Raw genomic sequence first — 16,940 nt, 5'->3', positions numbered from 1 at the left:
CAAGAAACAATCGATCAAATAATTAAAAACAGAGCAAAAGGTCAAAATGATACTGGAAGGTAAACAGTGCACTAACTAAAACAGAGACACAAATGCTTAATCTGTTCAAAAGAGGCTAAAGGCATAACTAAGTGATTCCTAACCTCCGCAGCTCGGCTTCACCATGCGCAAAATGACTCTTATCTCCATATGTACAGCTCCACACATCCATAAGCCACGTTAATCATCATAAAGACAGCTTTAGGATGTCTCCTGCTCCGACATTGTAATGTGGAAGTGATTTGTTGTCTTTTAAAACCTCGGCTTTTCCAACTAACTCTTAGTTTATTTGCTATTTTCCCCTTAAGCTTCCCACATTTTCAGATAAAAGACTGCATTGTGATCTCGACGGTTGGAGCAGAAACCTTGATTGTAGAAGGACCCTGAAAATGTACGATTGCTAGTAAGATACAACTGGTCTTCTGGAACAAGAGTTGACTTGTCAATATTTCGTCTTACAAAAGAAAAAGAAAAAAAACATAGACGGTAAAAGTCAGTAGGAAGACCACATTACCATATGTTGAGCAAGAAACTGGTCTTCTGGAACAAGAGTTGACTCGTCAAAGGTATCCAGGTATTTGCGGTCGCCAGTCAGTGTACTCAACTTTAACAAAATACTCAAGAGCATGCAAATCAAGTAGAGCCCATCTTCGCTCCCTTCTCCCTTTCAAGCACTATACTAAGAAGAAGATTGAAGAAATTAACCCTCAAGAACGGCGCTCCTTCAGTTTCCCGATAGTTACTGGTTTAAGCTCCGAACGTGTAAGACCAGTAACTAATGCAAACGATGTCATCAAGATCCAAAGAATATCAAAACTTTGAGTTGACAAAGATCAATATCTTTTTTTTTTTTTTCACTGAAGGATTATATTGATTGATTAGAATATACGGTAATACAAAAAGGATCAAGGGCAATCAACCCAGATAACAAGCTAAATCTAAGCTAAGATTCTAGCCATATCATCTACAAAAAACTTTTGAAGCCAACACGGATACCCAGTTGCTACATAAGATTGACGGTGATCCTCTCTTGTTACACTCTTAGTTATAAGATGAGCACCAAGATTTGAGTTCCTGTCTTCCAAAAAAATTTTACAGTCCAATACATTACCCAAAGCTGCTTCTAAGATCCTGGAATACAGCAAGAAAGAAGGCCAAGCTTTTGGCCGCTGAAGAGCTCCAACTAACTCTATATCTTCTGAAGCGAATATGATTTTACTGAACTTGTGACTAATCATACTCTCAATAGACCAAAGCCAACTTTGTACGCAAGCATCCAATTTGGAATGAATCGTAGCAAAAGACTTTCTGCTATGCAATATAACTTCACCGGTTTCATTAAACCCAAGCTGCTCCACTAACATTGAACTTTTTATCCCAAGATGATGCAAAGTTACATTTTAGCCATCTAAGGGGGGGAGGAGACCAGAGCTTTTTTACCTGTATGAGGTTATGGCTTGCAGCTTCTGTCTCTCGTTCCTTCAAGGATTGAGCATGAAACCATTTCTGGACATTTTCTCTGATTTTTGTGATTGTCTCAGGCACTCGAAATCTTTTGCCTTCAATACATAACAAGTTTCTGTTTTTCCATAGTTGCCATAGTATCCAAGGGAAGGCTTTCCTTATCTCAACCTGCACTTTACTATCTTTCCTCACAAGGATCAGGTAATACATGTTCTGATATAGAGATTCAAAATCGAACCCATAAATCGGAGACAGATAGTCATAAAGTGCCCAGATTTGTCTAGCAACCGGACAGGTGAAGAGGACATGGTTTGTCGATTCTCCCTCCAGCCCACAGCTCTGACATCTTGAGTCGATTTTTAGACCTCTGGCAATCATTTTGTCAGCTACAAGAATGCCACCCGAAACAACTTTCCACATAAATGTTTTGATCTTGGAGACTGTACTACATTTCCATAACTGATCTTTTAGAGGAAGGATTGAAGGTTGCATTAAGGCCTCTGTTACCAGATCAATTTTCTCTTGTTGATAGGCAGCCCAATAACCAGATTTTACCGAGTAGTCCCCACTTTTAGTATGTTCCCAGATGAAGAAATCCTTTGAGAAAGGGACTGGCTTGAATTTACAAATCAACTCTACATCTCTAGGATAGAAATAAAAATCCAGTTTTGAAAGATCCCAAGAGTGAGATTCCACATCAATGAGATCTTTCACTTTTAAATCCAAATCAAAGATGATATTCTTTATTAGGGGTGCTCGCATAACACCATCCAGGATCCAACGAGAAGACAAAAACAGACTCACCATCACCAATCATTTGTTTAAGCCCTCTCTTCAAGAGATCTCTCCCGTGAAAAATGCTTCTCCATGCATAAGATGGTCTATCTCCAATATCTGCACTTAAGAAATCACCATCTTCAAAATATCTGCTTTTAAAGAATAAGCTAGAACATTTAAAACCAACTCTACATATCGAACAGTAGAGCAAAGTCTCAAGATTAAAGCTAACAAAAGTTTCTCAAATAATATTTCTAATAAACAGAAAAAACATAGTACAACTACAATACAAGAATGAGTCAAACAAACAAACGCAAGTGACACCAAGACATTATATATTATTGTGAAGATGTTTTTAAAATATCTAATAGGAAAGAACATTCCTCCAAACTTTCATGACCGTATGCAATGCAAGAAATTCTTCGTCCTCATCAGGGAAAGCTTCACCAGCAAATTCATATATGTCCCATAAGCCAAACGGGTTGGTGGCCAAATAAACTTCATTTATTCTCTTAGTACGAATTCAAATTAACCACGTCAAAAAACTTATAACCGTATTCACTGACATGGGCGGATCTATGTAGTAGTGATGGGGTGGGGCACGTGCCCCATGGTACTTATTAAAAATTATCTAATACACTCGGTTAGTTTGGTTACATAGCTTAATTGTTACCAAGGTGTCCCATGCATCCTTTTTAGAGAGGAATTCGATTCCTAACTTTCGTCTTTTTTTTTTGTTGCCTTTTTTTTCTTACATCCAATTTTCTTTTTGCAATGTCTACTTACATTTACTCCACGTGTTCTCTTTCTCGTGCAAAAAGAAACTCCCACCACTTCTTTTATTTTCACTTTTTTCTTTTCTTTTTAATAAGTATATATTTATATAGACAAAACTTTTATCCCAGTCCCAGTGGTTTGAAATGATATACCACACAATACATGACATAAACTTGAGTGTGCAATCTATATATACCACACAATACATAACATAAACTTGAGTGTGCAAACTACTCTTTGAATCTTATGATGTTGGCCCCATATTCCAAAAGATAGATAGTTAAAGTGCTTCCAAATCCCCGATATTGTTTTTAAAGGAATTCTTTATGTTAACCTGAAGATGCATGCCTACGGCTACTTATAACGGATGTTTAAAGTTAATGTTGTACTTTGTTTGTTTTCATATAGTATATGTTGATACTTTGTCAATCTGAGCATTTGTTTTTAAAAAGTCATTAAGTCACCACTAGTGATGATTGTCATAAAACTCAAAGTTGTACTATTTGATTTATTTGCATTAACTGTCACTTAATGATACAAATTTTTTGTTGTGTTAAGTGCATGCATTTATATACTTATATAGGTAGAAACTTACATAACTAAATAATTAAGACGTACGTAGCGAAAGAAGTAACAAAATAAAAACTAGTGATATGTAAACGTCACGTAGTGACTGATTCACCAACTTAATTGGTGAGAACAAGTCAATCTATCTCTACTAATTAGTCAAAATCGTGGGTCCTGATTTTGGAGTTATTAGCGTTTGGTCTGTTGTAATCTGCAAATGATGTACCTCAAAAGTCCATATCTTACGTAAAAGACGTTTAGGCTGACAAAGATAGGCCAACATATAGTTTACACATCGTATACCAAAAGCTCACTTACCATATAGTGCTTTGGTTTTAACAATTCATTCACCTACTTAAAAGATTCAGCGGAAGATATTGAAGCGGGAAAGAAGAAGCCTAAGTTTCACGCAGAACCAACATTACCCATCTTTCTCAAGGCAAATACTTATATCAAAGGAGAGGAAGAAAAAAGCAAAAAATAAAAACAAATGGGGTTGTTACAAAGAGAGGTGTTAGAAATTTGGATTGACGTAGTTAGTGGTTTTTTGCGTAAGGGATTGATCTCTTTTGGTACTGATCTTCTCTGTTTGCACAGGCACTGAGAGGAGATCAAAAGAATAGCACACATTTGTCTCTCATTCTCTGTATCTACTTTTCATCAGGCTCATAGTCTTGTACATGATCTCATCTTACATGAAATTTATGTACAAGACTTCTTATTCATAGTTTTAAGATTAGACAAAGGAGGGAAGAAGTGAAAATGTTTAATATGATTCTCAAATAGCTAGGTTTCATTTCATTTCATGAGGTAATCTCAAGACTTAGTGGTGTTTAATAAGACTTAGTATGCATAAGAAAACTAGAGTTGCACTTCGCTAAACTGTGGTTATAACTTAGAAAGCACACGTCGAATCTTTAGAGGCTTCCCGATTGGTCCAAAGTTTCCAAAACAGAACAGTAAAATAAAAGATAAAATTGAGCAAGAAGTAACAATGATAATGGAGCTAGAAGTCACCATGATAATGGACTTAAAAAGTAACAAAAGTGACTGGTATCATTAAATGACTTAATTACCACGAAAACAAAGTGGGCTCAACAAAAGCAGAGAAAGCATCCTAACATAACATTCCAATAATTTTCATGTGTCTATGATTTTCCACATTAGGAATTAGGAGGAAAATAGAGAGAGAATTTAGCTGAAATCTTATTTACTCAGATCAGAGAAGAGAAGCACACCCCTACGAGCAATAACAGAGACACCATCTATGTTTGAAACCTTTGTCATGAGGAAGCTCTTGCCCGACATAGATGAGCCTGAAAATAAAGACAATGACAATGAGATGACATCCAACAAGCTTAAGAAGAAAAGCAAACAGAAGCCCAAAGTATATACCAAAGCCATGACTTAGACATAATAGATCCACAGAGTCATTGGGGTAAGCAATAAAAGCCAAAATCTAATGAATGATGGAGTAAGCAATGTTGAGACTAAAACTAAAAAGACAAGTAAAGGTAAAGGAAAATTCAGGAGCAAATACAGCACAAGAACAATGTTCCAAATGAGAAAAGGAGCAGTGCAAGAGATAGTCTTGTGAAGATGTCATCTCATTTTCAAAAATGAAATCATCGCCAACTCAAATTCAAAGTGACATCAAAACATTATCTAGTATTGTGAAGATGTTTTAAAAATACCTCAAGGGGAAGGAACATTCCTCCAAGCCTTCATGACCGTGAGCAAAGCGAGAAATTCTTCATCCACATCTTCAGGGAAAGATTCACGAGCAAGTTCATATATGTCCCACAGCTGAAACCGGTTTGTGGCCAAATGAACATCCTTCATTCCGTTGGTGCGGATTCCGATCAAGCAGGACAAGAAACTCATTATTTTCTTCGCCAGCTTGGGTGCGTGCACGTTTGAAGGTGGTAACAACATGTGTAGGAGCAGCACCATTGTCTCGGAAAAACACAATGAGATTCTGCACTGAATTCCTCAAACCAGCAAGCTCAAAATCCAGCACCTGGACATCAGAAGGATTAGAGCACCTGAGGACTAGACCCCACTCTAGCAAATCAACGATACTCCGCATCTCCTCAATGATGATGGGAAGCCGAGCAGAGAGAAATTCACTTGCGATGTAGTGACCTCCGTCAACGCGAGTTTGTTTTGTTTGGATATCCTAGCGAAGGATATCCAAATCCAACACATCTTGCTCTGAGCGGTCGATGAATGCGCGTCGCCCAGGATCCGTCACTAGTGCTCGAGCGAGCCACTAGTTCTTCTCTTCATGGATAGCAAATAAATAATCAGATGTAATACTTAAATCCAATAGAAGAATCAAAATATAAACAATGTTAGGCTGAAAACGCACCATAATTTCTCGCGACTACGACGAATTGCAAATTTCACAAACAAATAGCAAATTTATATATTTAAACAAATAGCAAATTTCCGATGATGATGAACAATTTCTTACATTGCATACGGCCATAAAAATTTGGAAGAACGTTTGTTCTCCTTAAATATTTTTAAAACATCTTCACAATAATATAGAATGTTGGTGTCAATTGTGTTTGTTCTTTTCTCATTTACACTCATTTTTGTATTATATTGTGTTTTTTCTGTTCATTAGAAAAATTAATTGAAAAAACCTTAAGAATTTGTTTTACTACTTGTAGAGTTGGTTTTAATGTTTTGCCTATGATAATATTGAACTTTTTCTCCGTCTCCATTTTATTTGATTTAGATGTTGATATTTATAATTCAGAGTTTTGATTAAAATATCATCACACAACCCCGTAACAAAGTTTTGGAAAAACTCCGAAGACCCGTACAATAATGGGCCTTTATTAGTTGGGCTTATAATTTCGATCCATTACCGACCTTAATTTTATTTTCCACTAAACGTCTAATAAAAACTTAGAAAATAATGTCATTACCAAAAAAAAACTTCGAAAATAATGTGCTGTGAATTCATCAAACCCGAGTTTTTTTGGTTTGGGTTATTTGATGTTTTGATCTGTTCGAAGCGGTAGAGTAGACTCGTTAGAGAATGATATATAATGTCGACGCGAGTTATAGTTTGGCCTTTGCCGCTTGTGAACGAACTTTTGTCTAACACACAGTCATACAGCATCGACTGATGTCGGTTATTAACCGGTTACGACATCGTCCCCGGTTCTGTGATCGATGGTTGTAGTATCATTAGAGCATGATTTCTTAAGACAAAACAAGTACGTAATTGTTTAATACAGTATGCAAAAGAAACCTAAATGTGCACTTAGCTTTTAACTGTGATAATAAGTAAAAGCACAGATCTAAAGTTTACCAATTAGTCTTAAGTTTTCAAAAAACAGAGCAAAAGGTCACAATGATAAATTGAGAATGGAGCTAACAATGCCTTACCCCATACAGAAACACAAACGCATAATCTGTTCAAGAGTCTAAAGACATAATTACGGCATTCCTGACCTGCGCAGCTCGGCTTCACCATGCGCAAAATGGCATCTATCTCCATATGTACAGTTCCCTTTAAGGAACCTGTCACAGATCTTGGTCTTGTAGCTGCTCCCAGGATGTGGTTTCCCTTCAGAACCACCAATCCCTTGAGGTTTCTTGACTGATACAAGCCTCCCTATAAGCTCTCTCACCATCCCACTCGCTACATTGATCTGCTCAAATGTTCCATCTAGCTCTATAATCTTCAAGTTTGGGTCTCTTTCGTGATCTTTTATTGACAGTTTTGCTCCTGTTTGACGGCATATCTGCTTTGAATGGATTCCACTTTTTCCAATGATGGCACCAGCTAAAGAAGCATCTACACTGATCTTGGCAGTAGCAGAAGCACCAAAGACTGATACAGGGCCTAATCCTGGATCCCCTCTCCCTGAGAATCTACCACCCGCACCACCAGATCCTTGCATATTTCTGGAAACTTGAGCAACTGATGGCCGGAGAGTTGTCATCTGCGCTGCAGCATTGTATCCACCAGGTACATAGTGCAAGAAGTGGCAATTGTCACCAAACGGACATCCAGAAGTGCTGCAACAGAAAGCGTAATATGCATCAGCAATTTCATCCGAGAAAGAAAACAATGACATATCTATAAAAATATTGCACTATGGCTACCTTCTCGACAAAGCAATAAGCTTCAGTGCAAAAATGATGAAAGAAAAATAAAACAGATTCTATTACATCTCTCTATCACCAGTGAAGTAACATGTTTCTCTGGAGCCTAAGACTCAAATCTAGCACAAGGATAATGCAAGAAGAACCTTACCCGAGAATAAATGTTAAATGCTGCATATACAAAATTACAAATTCCTTACCATCAAACAGCAGAAGTAATAAACACAAAGACAAGTTTTGGTTGATTTTCATATATTAGATTCACCAGTAGAATTCAGTTCCAAAATTATTCTCCATAACCATATAAGCTTATCCATTTCTAGGAGGGATCACAGTTTGTTACATTTGAGTGTTTAAGGATGAACAGAGTGCTACGTACCTGTATAACAACTATCCACTTCATTAGCACAGCACAATTTTATACAATATTACTTGTTAATTTCAGGATCCAATCAGGATAAAAAATTAGATTAATAACCTGAAAAATTTAGTGCATGGCTTGGATTTGCTTCCTAAACCAGTAGAATTTGATTCCATCTCTGTTGCAAACATTAAGTGCTTTTACTTGGTTAAACTTATCTAAAATTTTCAATCTGATATCATTTTGTAATTAGATCCACTGTGCCCTCTGCCTTTATATTATATGCATTTCAGACTCAACGCCTTGAGTTGACATATAGATCAATATATATATATATATATATATATATATATATCAATCAAGTATGTTGAGTGGCCACAGACAAAGGCTAATGGCTTATTTATATTCGACTGGACTGATGAATCTAATGAATATAGCAGAACACAAAGGAGGAACAAGAAGCAAACAAACTCATTGGCTCCAACAGTAGAAACCAAGTCTCTCAAATAGAGGGGTTTGCGAGTAATCTCTCTAATGAACAAAAGAAGCATCGAACACAAGAACATGCCCAAACGAGAAAGGAACATGCTTTACGAGAGAAAAAAAAAAGAAAAATCTTGTTTTTAACGAAACCGAATTGTCTCTTGTCATAAAAGATCTCGAATTCGAAACCCAATAGGAGACGGGAGGGCTAACCTTGCTTAGACCTCTTGTATCCTCCGCCATTGGAGTTGTGTGCTTCAGGGCGTCCTCTCTTTCGAGCATCCATGTGCTTGAGATATCGATGGAATCGGGAGAAGGTGAAATCCGAAATCGGGAGACTGATGAAAGAGAATGAGACTGGATCTCAAATTTTCGTAATTTGAGCCTTTTCGTTTCTTCTTATCCTTTAAAGTTCTTTTGGGTTTATCATCATCATCATCATCGTCGCCACAGCTCTATAATATAAAGATAGAGAGGTTTGATTGAAAATTTGTTAATAATTAATTTAAAAAGAAATTAAAATTTCAGGAAACACCAAAAGACCAGGAACTATATGCATTAATATTAATTTTATAATACCTCTAGATTTAATAACCATAGAGTTTAGTTATTTGATGAGACTGAAGTTTAATTGCTTTTGCAAGTGTAATAAGAACAAACCAAAACAATATTTTCCCAATATTTATCTCTAATTCACGTATAAATTTGACGCGTTTTAATTTTTATTTATAGTCACATTTTAAGTTTAACCTAAATATTGGTCGTTAAACCTAGAAATGTGATCAACAACTTATTTTTAGTTATACGTAGTAACTAGTAACTATGCGACTTGATTACCAACTTGTTTTCAAAATGGAAAAAAAAAAATCGCTAATAGTCTCTTTACATACAAAAATTCCTAGGGATTCTTTTCATACATTCTGAAAACACAACGTAGAAGAATACTAATGATGTTCATCAAGTGGATCAGATGAACAAAATCTTTTTGCAGGGATCCCACAAAGCAAAGCAGAAGAAGAAGAAAAAAAAAAGTAATCTTGCAGGTCATTTTTCCCTAAGGTTGATGATGGTGAATCTCTTTCTTTATCCCACTGTCATCCAAGCAATGTAAGCTCATGCGAATACGGTTCTTCTCCATCTGACTCATCAGCAACCACACAAAAACCATGATAATTAATAACATTATTGGTCTTTCAATGATCCACACATGCTTGTCAAATTATGTTGTTGTTAGTGATCTTTTAGTACATGACTGTTCTGACTAATCACTCTCAGGATGGGAAAATGATATGAAGATGCATCATAAAACATAAGAGTAAACAAAGCCATCTGTTCGTATTTATTACCGCTTTCGTAATCAGAAGCATCCGCAAGCCTTGCAATGGCAGCAATAAGCGCCTGTTCATGTTCCTGTATCATCCAATAACAACACCAAGTTTCACTTTAACTGTTTCTTTCAAATAGATATCTCATCACAAAGTTCTTATCATATCTCTCACCTTGAGTAGCTTCTTGGCCTTATCAAGCTCATGTGGATTAGGAAGGTTGGAATCAAAAACTCTCTCGACCTAACGGGAGGAAAGATTTCAACATCAAAAAAAGCCTTTAGCCTAAAGAGAAACACAAATGCAGAGATAGAGATACGTACCTCTTTCACAAGTGAGTCTGTGTTGAACAATTCAATCTCATCCACAAACTTCCTCCCACCACCGTTTTCTGTTGCTAAATGTTCTCTTCTTGGCTGAATTCTTGGACCTCTCCCTCTACCACCATGACTTAAGGTTCCTCGATTCCCACGGGTTGTTCCACCGCCATGTCGTACATTTAGAGTTACACCATTCTCCTCTCCATCCCATTTTATATCTTCCGGTGGAATCTGCAATTATATAAACTAACCTACTTCAGGTTCTGCTGAAAATGGTATCATACTAGATGGATACACTATAGAAAATATATCCCACGTAATTTTACTAATGAACGCAAAAGACATTTTCAGGAAAACCTTAATACATAATAATGTCAAAAACTCGTGAACATTACCTCCTTAAGATCAACCCACTCCCATGTCTCATTCGCTGTGTTTATATCATATACCAACGCATGTCGACCCTGTGAGGAAACAATGAGTGCATCCGTTATGTTCAATGTTAAATACTGTTCCAAACTTCCAGATATTTCAAAGTCGTAGTATACTTTTCAACCAGTCACATACACCCTGATAGGATTCAAATTAGTAAACACCTCCTTTCTTCAATTCAACAAGAACTACACTATAGACTATCAAGAACTAAACCATGATAACTAGAGAAGTCTTTTGACCAATGCCTAAACCAAGATCCTAGACCAATACAGAGCACTCCAGCTTATCTTACCTAAACTTTAACCTATTAGCTCTCTACTCGACTATATTTGCTGAGCTGTAAACACAGTTACAATCAACTACAAACCAGCTAGGGTAATTGCAGCGCTCTTGCACCAGACTAACTCTGAACTTAACTATTAAATGTTGATCAGGCTCAAAGGCGTTGATGTCAGATATAAAAGCTATTAACAAAGGACACAATTAGTTATATGGAGCATTTTGACGTTTAAAGGACAGGAGACACCTCGACACATACAGATATACTGTCGAACATATGACTAGATGTATTCCGAATTCCTGATACAATCTAAATAAAAAGGTATCAGCCATAAGAATTAAGAAGTTACCTCATCTGCATTGTATTGTGTAACTACTGCTTCATAGAAGCTGTTGTCTTCAGGCCATTTTGTCCACACTTTTCTTCCAATAAGAGCTTCAGCAGGTTCGTTTGCTGTTACTACACGGTTACTGATTACCCTGTTCCTAGTAGAACCAATCGACGGATACTGCATGTGCATCACAAATGATACGGTCAGTAGATAACACAAAACTATATGCAAATACAGATGTCCACTAACTTTTTCTATGAAGAAAGATTAAAACGAGAAGTCTTACGGATTGGAACGTCTTCTGTTTCTTCCGAGAAGCTGAAAAAGTCGGACTAGGAACAACAGCGAGGGACTGTTTATTTCCCTTTCTCGAATCACTGTCATAACATAACATCATATTAAGTACAAGATACAGCAGAATCTCATGTTAACATTAGCTTTATTGTCAACACAACAAATGATCAGAATTCTTACTTAATTCTTTCGATAATATCGTCATTTTGGACATTGTTCAACATCTCTCGGTGTTCATCATCAGATACCCTCAATTCTTTACGTAGACTTGTCATCATGCTTGCTTTCTCCTAAAGAAATTGAAGATCATAACAAGCCGTTCAATATGACAGTAGAGTTTAGTAATAATAACCTTTTTTAAAGACAAAAGGAAGAAAGAGGACTTTTACCCAAGAGAGAGTATCCGCTTGAGCTTTCAAAGCCCTTAATACAGCATAATAAGCTTCCTGCTCAAGTACATGAATCTGCGCTTCCATATCAATGTGTAGACCTACCATACACTTTTACATCCAAATGAAACTACCCCTTTTCTTCAAACCTTCTTCTGAAATTTAAAATTCAGATAAATTCAATCAGAAAATGTATAGACTCACTGGAGTTAGTGCAAAACACTAAAATTCTTAAAACCCTAACAAAGAGAAAAATTTGAATCAAACCCTAGAACCGCTGGATCTCTCAATGAACAAAAGCAAAATCGCTCAAACCAAATTACGAAAACAGAGGAGATAAAACATACCGCCGTATTCAGAACCCTTCCGTAAAAGCGAAATCTTTACACAGAAACCCTAGTAATCGAAGAGGAAAAGATTGAATCCCAACGGAGAGACGCAATAAAGGGACGATGAGATCCGACGTGTGAGTGATGAACGGATAAATTCGTTGGGAATTCGAGAAATTGAGAAAAAGAAACAACCTTTTTTGTGTTTTTGGCTATAGGGAGCGACAAAGATTGATCTTTACAAAGCGCAAGTGTAGTTAGTGTTTTAGCTGGCTGAGCGTGCGATAGAGAGAGAAGTTCCCAAGTTGGAGGAGAGAGAAACCTTAGTTTGGTCGGAACTCTTTGGAAGCTCTTCTTCTAATGACAAGACGACGCATTTGTTTCGTTTCTTTTATTTGGGCCTATTTGTATGATAATATTGGCCTCTTTGGCCCAAATAGTTTATAGGTAAAGGATCTCTTAAAATGTCATATCATTTGTGATCCAATTGTGTAGCTTACATGTCAATTGAACCTCAACTGGTTTGAAGAAAAGGGGTAGTTTCATTTTCAACCGTATGGTAGGTCTACACATGAGATAGATCATATGAACCTCAATTGGTAAAGAATTTGGTGCAAATTCATCTTTATAAAATTATTAGACTCACATCTAAAATTGAAAATCATTTACAACCGTATAAATTGCTTATTGTATGTTAAACTGTCTCCATAGAAAAGTTAGATAATTAAGTAGAGAACATTTGAATTGGTTCCCTGGTAACAACAAAAGAAAACAACAATATCAGAAGATACTAACAAAAGAACTCAACCCACCAAAAGCCAAAGTTATACAAAAATCCATTCCATTCTCATCCTCTCTTTTCCTTTTTGGACTGTCTATTAATTCTAGTTATAAACCAACCACCATCATCATCAGACTGTAACACAACAAACACCACACAATCCATCCTCTATGCTTCCAATACACATTTTTTTAGAAAACTCAAAGCATGTTAAGAAAGAAAAAGTGAAAATTACATTAAAATAAATTAAAGAAACGACTGGCCCCCATCATCATCATCATCATCATCATTATCAACTGCTTCTGTTCAGCATTTCGTGGGATCTCCTATACGAATCAACCTTCTCCAACATGAACTTCTCATGACAATTTGCTATAAACATATCAGCCAATTTATCAATCTCATTCATCATCATCATCTCTTTTCCTTCTTCTTTGTCGTCTTTAACCTTATCTTCTAGCTGTCTTAGATAGCTAGTAAGCTGAGATGGTTCTTGAATATCATCATCATCAAAATCATCGGGAAAATCCATTGATTCAGTCGAATACATTGACTCCCAAGTGGAGTCGTACTGGAGATGAGCTAAGTAGAGCTCTTGAGGGAGACGTCTTAGCGCAGAGACAGGCACTACGTGAGAGGAGCAAAAGTTGTAGTGAAGTCTGAAAGAACCGAACAAAATATTGCTCTTTTGTTTCTTGGAGGCTCTTTTTGGATAGCGTAAAGAAGACACTGATAAGAGATTGTATTGCTTCTTCTTCAAGACTCTAACAAGAATGGATGAAGCTCTAGAGATTTCACGGATTAGTCGACAAACATGAGAAAAGATGAGAGTTTGGATTAGGGATTTGAGTTTCATGGAGGTTGAGTTTGGTGATGATGAATATGAACATTGAGAAGAAGACATAGAAGATGTTGATTTGAGTGGCAGTGCCATTCTCTCTTACTCTTTCTCGTTAGAAAATCTTTGGTTACCAAAGGGCTTTAATACTCTTTAGTTGAATTGTACTAAAGGTTATGAAAGCTTGTGGAATTACTTAAAGACCCTGCTACTTTGGGACTAATTAAAGGGATGCCACTCTACTCTACTTTGGAGGTTTTAATTGTGGTCTGGTCGGGATAGTGTGAGCCCACTTAATCTGACATGTTTGCCGAATATTAGGAACATCACAGATTTGAAAGAGAGTAGAAGTGACTTTAGATTCAAGTAACTAATATTACTAGTCTGACACTGACACTGATCCTTGCTTCTGTACTGTCTTTATTTCAACAACAGTTTTCACATCTTTGCTAATTTTTATTCTGCCACTCCTGAGCTAAGGTGTATAATCGAGGTTAAGTGGATAACCAAAAGTTTAACGCTAATTGGTCTGTAATATCGAGTAACAAACCTGACTTGTTTACTATTTGATTCAAACGAGTAAATAAAGGTGGATGACGAATCTTAGACCACATGAATTTTGTAGAACACTTTTATGTCGAAAAACAAATCCCTAGGATCCCACATATGATCCACTTCCTATAAAAAAAAATATTCCACAAAACCCCGCTTCCTATATTTCAAACTATGTAAATTCCTTATTTCTAAATTAAGTTCAGTAAACCTTTTTTTGTGTGGTTTTAGATGTTAGTTCCGATTACTTTTGCAGAGACCCTCTGAACCCCAATTTAAATGGGTTAGAATTATATTTATTTTGACTAGATATATAAAAAAAAAAACATAAATTCCAATTAGTTGTACCTATAATCATTTGAATTGAAGACCTAATATACAGAGTCGATATATAACTTATAATTCTATATTACATTGCGTATATTTCCAAAGTTAGAATTCTACATAACGAAATTCGTATGCACCATGTCCCCCAACAAAGCGGAAGCGGAGAAGCATCTGACTAGACTAAGATAGAAAGCACTTCAACTGCGTTTTATGGAAAAAAGGTAACTACGATATGTACGTTTTGCGGTGACACGACTTTTGATAGTCAGAGAAGAAAAAGGAACTAGTATACTGACACTGTATATCCATCCATCCTGATCCAGCGTGTCCTCGCAGAGTCGCAATCATGGAGACTTTTTGTCACAAACCAACGGTGAAGACAAAACCTCTAATAATATGGGCTTAATTTGTATCTTTTGAGCCCATCAAAAGTAAAGAATCAATTCGGCTTCTCTACGGCCTTGAGTCTGGAACTAATTAAATACACAGCAGGATATGCTCATAAAATTATATGGTGTACATGAAGTACATCATGTACATGTAATAGAAAAGGTTTACGTTAATATCATTGGCTATGCCACACCTGAATTTTAATTTTCATACATCTGTATGTTGCTGATATAAACAGAAAGTATTAAAAATACATAGTAGCTATGATGCTCATAATGGTTTTTAACCTAGACGGAGTCAATTTTTGAGTATATTTAAGAAAAGATATGTATTTCTTTCTTTTGAGATCTATGATACAGTTTGTTCTTATGAGGAGATTCGGAGCGTAATGTTAAAATATTTTTATAAGGTTAATAGGGTATTATAAATTCCGGCTGCAGATCTTGATTCTTTTGTTTAACAGATTTTTTTTGGGGAACTTCAAATGTACACATAGAGATATAGAAGAACCTTTAAATTAAGGTCAAGTTTATTCAAATATTGCCCTTATAACAAAGTCTACCCAAATTTGTCTCTGCTATCAGAACAAAATTATAAAAATTATCAACAAGGTAATAATTTACGCAAATAAATAAATTTCACCTCGATGTCGAACATTATTTTAAACAAACAAAAAAATACTGAGTTTTAAACTATCATATATTTGACACGATGACACGCGTCAGGGGGGCCATTTGTGACTGGCCAAGACGAATATAAAGTCTAATAATAAAAAACGAAATTAAAGAAATATACAGAGTAAAAAATGAAAGACCTGTCTGAAGAAATGTAATTTTAAAAACAAAAGTGGGAAGTGCAACTTGTAAGAAGAGTATTGGGCAATATTTTAACACGTAGGGAGGAATCTTACAGTTGTTCCACTGTGGCTTTCCATTTTTTAATTTGAATCATTTAATTAGAGGTCCACCTTGTGTTGTGTTATTTTCAATTACCAAACTTTTTTTCCTTTTTTTTTTTTTTTTTTTTTTGAGGCAACGACTTCGAACTTATTTAAAAGAAAGAAATAAACCATCTAAAGCAATTTTACAACAAGAGAGAATATATCAACTCCTCGTACAATCTACGAACGTGACAAGAAATAAAGATCACTATGTTGAACCTCTATACAAAGAGTACTAACGTATACGTATTAATTGTTTCATTGTAAGGCATTTCACCGTTACAGATCATTATTAAAATTATAGTGAAATTCATATAAATCTTTCAACTTAAGTCGAGGCGTTGCAAACACTAAGTTGTATTTTTTCTCACACAAAATTTTCAACTTCAAATTAGTTTTTCTTTATAAAAAAAACGTCAGTTTCTAGCTTAAATATAAAACGTTGCTTTGTTGTTAAAAAAAATAAAAATTGAGACGTAATGTATCACGTCAAATTTGTTGGTATAGCTTTGATTTCTTTCTTGTAAATAAACTCATAGTCATAGAGATATCTTTGTTAACGACAACCTCTTCATCTGATAAAACCGTTCATGGGAAAACACCAATCACAAATACTTATCAGATAACAAAACTAATGCTTGTATGTTGCAAGATGTACAAACAATAGGAACGATATATATTAGATGTTTTCTTAACTACTTTTAAGTAAAAAGACTTAGTTAATGTAGAGTATGGAATGGAATTCGATACTGCCTCTTAAATTAATTTTTGGGTGCGGAATGTGGTTTGCCTCTAAGCAAACTTTTGGAAGTG

General features: G+C 35.8%; 3 protein-coding genes across 6 annotated transcripts; all 3 read right to left on the bottom strand.

Moving 5' to 3' along the window:
* Positions 1–6,887: 6,887 nt before the first annotated feature.
* LOC104708427 (zinc finger CCCH domain-containing protein 52) lies at positions 6,888–9,140 on the bottom strand. 3 transcript variants are annotated; one of them, XM_010425001.3, is made up of 4 exons: positions 8,810–9,076; positions 8,231–8,291; positions 8,096–8,131; positions 6,888–7,665 (listed from the first exon to the last, which is right to left on the bottom strand). In XM_010425001.3, the coding sequence occupies exons 1-4, from the start codon at positions 8,880–8,882 to the stop codon at positions 7,080–7,082; spliced, it is 756 nt and encodes a 251-aa protein (XP_010423303.2). In that variant the 5' UTR covers positions 8,883–9,076; the 3' UTR covers positions 6,888–7,079. The 3 variants fall into 3 exon arrangements, with proteins under 3 accessions (XP_010423303.2, XP_010423304.2, XP_019084487.2); XM_010425002.3 differs by lacking the exon at positions 8,096–8,131 and having other exon boundaries at positions 8,810–9,140; XM_019228942.2 differs by lacking the exons at positions 8,096–8,131; positions 8,231–8,291 and having other exon boundaries at positions 8,810–9,140.
* Positions 9,141–9,425: 285 nt separating this feature from the next.
* Positions 9,426–12,788, bottom strand: LOC104708426 (protein EMSY-LIKE 2). 2 transcript variants are annotated; one of them, XM_010424998.3, is made up of 11 exons: positions 12,495–12,788; positions 12,318–12,366; positions 11,971–12,125; positions 11,762–11,871; positions 11,574–11,664; positions 11,306–11,464; positions 10,637–10,705; positions 10,245–10,472; positions 10,096–10,164; positions 9,943–10,006; positions 9,426–9,734 (listed from the first exon to the last, which is right to left on the bottom strand). In XM_010424998.3, the coding sequence occupies exons 3-11, from the start codon at positions 12,076–12,078 to the stop codon at positions 9,691–9,693; spliced, it is 942 nt and encodes a 313-aa protein (XP_010423300.1). In that variant the 5' UTR covers positions 12,079–12,125; positions 12,318–12,366; positions 12,495–12,788; the 3' UTR covers positions 9,426–9,690. The 2 variants fall into 2 exon arrangements, with proteins under 2 accessions (XP_010423300.1, XP_010423299.1); XM_010424997.2 differs by having other exon boundaries at positions 12,318–12,664.
* A 335-nt stretch (positions 12,789–13,123) lies between these two features.
* LOC104708425 (uncharacterized) lies at positions 13,124–14,046 on the bottom strand. Its single transcript, XM_010424996.3, has one exon. It carries the CDS (start codon positions 14,012–14,014, stop codon positions 13,373–13,375), a length of 642 nt encoding a protein of 213 aa, XP_010423298.1. The 5' UTR covers positions 14,015–14,046; the 3' UTR covers positions 13,124–13,372.
* Between the last annotated feature and the right edge of the window lie 2,894 nt (positions 14,047–16,940).

The sequence above is a fragment of the Camelina sativa genome, chromosome 8 (assembly GCF_030686135.1).
Source record: "Camelina sativa cultivar CO46 ecotype springtype chromosome 8, ASM3068613v1".
Taxonomy (NCBI): Eukaryota; Viridiplantae; Streptophyta; class Magnoliopsida; order Brassicales; family Brassicaceae; genus Camelina; species Camelina sativa.
The sequence above is the reverse complement of the archived record's forward strand: the minus strand, read 5'-3'. Positions and strand labels throughout refer to the sequence as shown.

Bases quoted from the DNA above. Each gene is read 5' to 3' on its own strand.
- LOC104708427 (XM_010425001.3), bottom strand. From the start codon at position 8,882: ATGGATGCTCGAAAGAGAGGACGCCCTGAAGCACACAACTCCAATGGC. The intron at 8,292-8,809 runs GTTAGCCCTCCC...TGTTTGCAACAG, and splicing joins ATACAAGAGGTCTAAGCAAG to AGATGGAATCAAATTCTACT. The intron at 8,132-8,230 runs GTTATTAATCTA...GTTGTTATACAG, and splicing joins CCATGCACTAAATTTTTCAG to GTACGTAGCACTCTGTTCAT.
- LOC104708426 (XM_010424998.3), bottom strand. From the start codon at position 12,078: ATGGTAGGTCTACACATTGATATGGAAGCGCAGATTCATGTACTTGAG. The intron at 11,665-11,761 runs GTAAGAATTCTG...ATGTTATGACAG, and splicing joins GATATTATCGAAAGAATTAA to TGATTCGAGAAAGGGAAATA. The intron at 9,735-9,942 runs GTAATAAATACG...CTGATGAGTCAG, and splicing joins TGCTTCTGATTACGAAAGCG to ATGGAGAAGAACCGTATTCG.
- LOC104708425 (XM_010424996.3), bottom strand. From the start codon at position 14,014: ATGGCACTGCCACTCAAATCAACATCTTCTATGTCTTCTTCTCAATGT.